The sequence below is a fragment of the Mangifera indica genome, chromosome 18, assembly GCF_011075055.1.
Source record: "Mangifera indica cultivar Alphonso chromosome 18, CATAS_Mindica_2.1, whole genome shotgun sequence".
Lineage (NCBI taxonomy): Eukaryota > Viridiplantae > Streptophyta > Magnoliopsida > Sapindales > Anacardiaceae > Mangifera > Mangifera indica.
This window is the reverse complement of record NC_058154.1, coordinates 5,285,889-5,292,030: the sequence shown is the minus strand read 5'-3', so window position 1 is coordinate 5,292,030 and position 6,142 is coordinate 5,285,889. Positions and strand designations below refer to the sequence as shown.

The window sequence follows — 6,142 nt, the reverse complement described above, 5'->3', positions numbered from 1 at the left end:
TATTATTTTTCCCTCTTAATTTAGAAAACTAACAATTTCTCTGTAGAATTAAATTTTGAAAAATTGTATTTTTTCTGACAAAACCTCTCCCTTTCCAGCAATTGATACCCTCCAACCCTCTCTCTCTCCCTTCTTCCATACTCATCTTCGTCTGGATAAAGACGAGATGAATCGACGATGACAATTTTTGTCTTCGTTAATTTTAGACAACTCGTGCCTGGAGAAAGTGATTTTCAAGTTGCTAGAGAGGGACATTGCCGAGAGGGATAGAAAGTGTTAGAGAAGTTGATTGTTTGCCAAAAAATTATCTTTGAAAAACTGAAACCCTAGGACAGGGAAATAAAAGTTTTCAAAATTTAATCTTGTAAAGAAAATTATTAGTTTTAGGGTTTAAAAGAAAAAATGAGATAAAAGTTTTTTTTATCACTTGTTAAATAATGATTTTATTCATAGAATTAATGAATTTTATTAACTTTAACAGTCTATTGGTAGATATTTGAGTTTTTAAAACTTTTTATGTAAGAATTTAAAAATAGATTAAACCTTAAATAGGAATAAGTCTTTTGGCCTAATATTACTCAGAAAACTCTCATCAAATCAATAAAATACATGCACTTTTGTTTACTAGCATGGATCATTTGGCAGTCATATACACAAGCTAATATATTTATATTATTCGAGTGCCAACTTCCCAGAATAATGGTTAAACTATGGAAACTCGGTGAAAACAACAGCAGCACCAAGAAATAACAAGGAAGAAATTACATATACATGATCTGTTTCATAATGTAAAGGGGATGCACTGTATAAGCCTTAAATGGGCAAGAGTAGGCATCGCTTTCATATAGATGCTTCTATATTGCAACAACTTATGAGCAACAACCGCCACTGGGAGAAGCCTGGTATTCTGGCTTCTGCTTTAAATTGTTTCTCTTGACTATATTGGATCCTTCTTCCAGAAGACTAGGAACCTCCATTATCTGTAAAAAAATAATAAAACATTCAGAAACAGAAGAGGAAATTTTTGCATTTATGGAACTAGTGTTGCTGGCGGGGCCGCAGATAGCCAAGGAGTTATGGTAGTGTTTGCCGGCATAAGATTTAGGAAAAAGATATGATGAAAATTTAATTCTAAATTTATATATGCTCAATCAATTCTACGTTCAAAATAAAACCTGTTTATTTGCATAATGCCATGCCATCCTGTGATTATGAAATATAGTGAGCCAACCAATCCAACATGTGCATGTTCCAAACACAGTTAGAAGGCATAAAGATTTCTCAAAGGATTACCTTCAAAGCAAGCTCCTCAAAGCATTGCTCCACATTTTCTCTAGTTTTAGTACTACTTTCAAGAAACAAACACCCATGCTCTTTTGCAAGATTCATCCCCTCTTCTCTGCTTACAGCTCTTTCAGAATCCTGAAATCATTCCCAATTTAGTATTAAATAATGGAAGAATAAGACTACAGAGTAAAAGCTTCATATTATCTATAAGTACAAAATAAACTGGGGGGGTAAATCATCCATGAACATGAATGTTATTTATATATACATACACATACACATACACACCAAAAATAATTCATTAGTAAAGTTTACAACGTGAAAGGAAGAGAAATAGGAAGACTTTGAACCTTTTTTTTTTCAAGAGATTAATTAAATATATAGACCCACTAATTTGGAATTTGACAAAAAAAACCCTTGGAAATTGGCCTTAAAATGGTAATGTAAGGATGTGCACTAACAGCATGGTTGACTTCTGATGAATATCTAAAACAGTGTGTGTTCAGGCTGAATATTTGAGGTCAATGATATTTACACAAATAGATATCATAAATAATAAAACTTACTCTGTCAACTTTATTTCCAACAAGCATCTTGACACAATCCTGATTGGTAGAGTAAAGGTCCACTTCCTTAGCCCAAACATCTGATAAATTTGTGAAAGTTTCTCTCCTTGTGACATCATAAACTACAATCATAGGAAGAAAAGAAGTTGATACTTGTTATCTACAACAAAATGAAGAATAATATAACAAAAATGTCATGGAGATTATTCAACAGTTGACAAGATAATTCATTGAAGTCATAACTGATCATATATTTGTCATTGTGAAAATCAAATAAATTTTATGTCAATAATCCAGCCAATGCCATAAGCCACATTCCAAATTCTATGTAAATACACAGAATCAGATGCTTGCCCAGTAAATATGACTTTAGTTGAATAATACAAAAGAAAGTACCATGAGGCCTAACTCAGCTGAACAAGAAAATCAGATGTCATATCCAACTTTTCAGAGTAGCAAGCAGGGACAAGACATAAAATCTTGTACAATAAATTATATGCTTTTTACAGTTAAAAAAAAAAAAGAACTTTTCTGGAATAATAGAAGAGAATCATTGCGGGCTGAAACAAGTTCTACTTTGTTTGAATGACGTCATGAAAAATTATTTCATTCAGTAATGCAACAATCCTTGAAAGACATTGATGTGATCTCCAATTATGTCGATTTTGGCATTTCATGCACTTATCAACCAGAATCAGTATCTCTGGGTTTCCCACCCCATCACACAATTCTCCTCAGTCAATTAAGCCAATTTTGGAAAAGAATCAGTCAGTAACTTATATTAATGTATGGTAGTATAATATGTTGTAAATAATTTAGTCAACGTTGTTGATCTTGGCAGTCACCTTTGCATTAAAGTCAATTTCCCTATTTGTCATCAAACATGCCAAAGCATTTGATTTGAGCGTGCTATATGTCAAAAATAAATGTTGATAGATTGCTAGTTGATATCAGTATCATCCTTTAAACAAGAAAGTAGAGTTTTTCATAATGTTGAAAATGACATGAAATTATGTTGCTGATGACATACCAAGAATGATTCCTTGGGCACCTCTATAATAAGAGCCTGTTAATGTTCTGAACCTTTCCTGCCCAGCTGCAAGAAGCATTAAGATTTTGCAATTAGCCACATGGTTTACTCACAGCGCAAAACAACTTTTAAAGTATTCTAGTGGGGGAAAAAGGATAAAAATTTGCTACTAACACTAAAAGAAGCACAACCTTAAATTGTTGGCTAAGTTAAATTTATCAAGCAAGAGTACTATCCTCAACATCAGAACAGGAAACAACGATAATCTTTGCCACGTATTGTATTTGCAAAAACAAATAGTAATTTATTTAAACTGATTACAAGTTTAGTGGCATCTAACAGTGGCACATATTCTAGTCATAGAAATGGACGAAAAAGAAATATCTTTGCTTAGAATCCATATTATGTATTTGCAAAAACAAATAGTAATTTATTTAAACTGATTACAAGTTTAGTGGCATCTAATAGTGGCACATATTCTAGTCATAGAAATTGACAAAAAAGAAATATCTTTGCTTAGAATCCATATAAAAAGCAGCAGGCATTTAAAAAAATGCAAATTTTCATTATTAAGGGAAATCTGGTTATTTATGAAACAATATTGGCAAATGTGGCATGTAATCTTTCAATGGATAGAGATTATGGATCAGTATTGAATTACTCAAACTCGTAACACTGAAATAAGGCCTGGATAGCGCAATGATGACAACATAGACTAATCAACAAACAATGTGAAAGTGTTGGGTTATTGTGAGTTTCTGTTTCTTTTACAATATCCTTAGCTCAACCATACAAGTAAATGACTTGCTTGGATTGTAAGTGTTAACTGAAACAAATGTTATCTACCATAGAAGTTCTTAAGAAATTGCTGGGACCTGTTTGGTGAACACATTTTTCTCAAGTTTTGGACTTATATTGCATCAGTTAACAACTGTTGCATCATTTATGCTTCAAAGAATGGCAATGGCAATGGCAATGACAATGACAATGATATGATAACAAACCTACATATTGGTGATGAATATCAAACATTCTTTGCATTACTTGGGTCGTTAATTAGATAAAAATATTCAGATTCTAGTTCTTAAACTGGAACTGGAAAAATGAATGAATAGACAACTGTAATTGCATACCTGTGTCCCAAATCGTCAGCTTCAATCTCTTTCCACCCAATTTTAGGTGCTTGATCTTAAAATCGACACCTACACATAGTCAAGACAATATCAAAGGAAGAAACGACCAAATTTTAAAAAATCAAATTCAAGTAGCATAAGCATATAAAAAAGGAGAGTTCTCATCTTGTTAACATTAATAACATTGAAATATATAATGCAATAATACCGTTAGAGCATTCATCAAAAATTAAATTTTACAAATTTATAAACCAAGTAATTATTCAATAAATCATAAATACAGCAAAACTTAAACTACACAAATTTTAGCAATTTATTCAATACACCCCATTACAATCACGAGCTGAGCTAAAAAATGTAACACTATCAGAGATCCAACACAACTATTCTTTGTTTGAAAGCTTGGAAACTGTGTGATTGAATCTCGTATCCTTATCATTCACATCTCAATAGAACTCTCAACCCTACAATCAACTAAAACTAGCTCAATAACTACTAGTACTGAATATCAGAAAGTTAAGTAACTTTGCTTATATTTTCTAAGCAATCAAGTAAAATAATAGTATAAGCTTAAATGAACAGAAGCAACAAGAAACTATAGAGAATAAAAGATATATAAGTACCAATGGTGGGAGCAAGATCTTCTACAGAGCTTGATATGAAGCTGACTAGAAGGCTGCTTTTACCAACACCTGAATCACCGATCAATAGGATCTTGAAAGAAAGATCGTAGCTATTGCTCTGACCTGAAGAGGATCTCATTGAATCAACAAACACCCAGTTGAGGTATTAATATAAATATGTAAGAAAGAAGTGAAATCTCTCAACTTTTTTATCTTTCAAACACAAGAGTTGTTTCTCATGATGGTCAAGAGTTGTAAATGTAACGTAATGATGTTGTTGTTCTCTTGATTGTGTATAAAGTAGAGTGACAAAGAAATAATGGGTTGAGTCTGAGAGTAGTGGGCATCAATGTATATGCTTTGTCAAGAGAGAAGCTAAAGAAAACGGCCAACACCTGAAACCGACGTAATTCTTTACTTTACTTTCCAAAAGCTACGGACTTTCATGAGTTTTAGTCGCGTGCCATTAACGCTCCGACCGTATGGTAAGAAGCCATTCGATCTCTCATTCTCATTCAGCTATATTTATGATGCCCAACTCAACTCACACTCTTCGTTCTTGTTCATTCCCGTTTTGCTTTCGTGGTTTTTAATTACCCAAAAAAAAAATTTACCCTCTTCATTTGTTCATACACCAAGTCCAAACCCCAACCGTCAGATTAAATGATGCCTCTTCAATCTTCCAAGGACCACGAAAATATTAAATGATATGAATTTTAAAAAATCACATCTTGTAACACTTAATTAAAAATTTATATCAAAATTTCGTACATTCATTTGGATCATAGTACAAACCTTATAATGTTGATATCTAATGTTGTGTCCGTTAATAAAAAAATTATAACGAAAGTTGAACCCATGTATTATGAGCAAATCACTTTTTTCCACTCAAGGTTTGACTTTGAAATACTTTTAACATTTTTAGATGATATAAATAACACTTTTTTATTCAAAATCAAATTTAACTTAAAAAAAAATAATTGTATAAAGGTAAAACAGTAATTTTATTATTCATAAATTTTCAAAAAAAATTTAAAAAAATTTATTTATATGTCAAACCCGAACATTTTGCATATAACTTTTAACTATTAAAATGTTAAAAAACTTACAAATCAATCTTTGAAATAATTCTCATATTCATCTTATATATTTTAAAATTATTTATTGGTTCCGTTGAATTTTTTGAGGGTATAATTTTTATTTTGAAACTATTAAAATTTTAAATTTTAAATACCCCAAAACTTTTTTTCAAATTTCCATAAATCTGCTAAAACTTTTTTGACCACCTATAATATTCTCAAAAAATTTAATTCACCCCAAACATACAATTATATATCATTAACACCCCTGTCTAATTTTTTTTTTAATTTAAAGTTATATGATAATTTTGAGAAAATAAATTATAAGGATAAAATAGTAATTTCACTTCTTAATAGTTTTTTTTAATTAATAAAGTTTGATTTTAGATGAAAAAATATTATTTATATCATTTAGAGGTGAAAA

At 30.9% G+C, this 6,142-nt stretch overlaps 1 protein-coding gene across 1 annotated transcript; it reads right to left on the bottom strand.

Annotated features, from left to right (window-relative positions):
• Positions 1-597: 597 nt before the first annotated feature.
• On the bottom strand, positions 598-5,202 carry LOC123201636 (ras-related protein RABC2a-like). The gene is made up of 6 exons (XM_044617223.1): positions 4,640-5,202; positions 4,017-4,085; positions 2,884-2,949; positions 1,854-1,975; positions 1,294-1,422; positions 598-980 (listed from the first exon to the last, which is right to left on the bottom strand). The coding sequence occupies exons 1-6, from the start codon at positions 4,776-4,778 to the stop codon at positions 870-872; spliced, it is 636 nt and encodes a 211-aa protein (XP_044473158.1). The 5' UTR covers positions 4,779-5,202; the 3' UTR covers positions 598-869.
• Positions 5,203-6,142: the final 940 nt, after the last annotated feature.

Coding starts and splice junctions, on each gene's coding strand:
- LOC123201636 (XM_044617223.1), bottom strand. CDS start 4,778: ATGAGATCCTCTTCAGGTCAGAGCAATAGCTACGATCTTTCTTTCAAG. Junction 2,950..4,016: donor GCTGACGATTTGGGACACAG/GTATGCAATTAC, acceptor TGCTTCTTGCAG/CTGGGCAGGAAAGGTTCAGA. Junction 981..1,293: donor TTGAGGAGCTTGCTTTGAAG/GTAATCCTTTGA, acceptor ATTTTTTTACAG/ATAATGGAGGTTCCTAGTCT.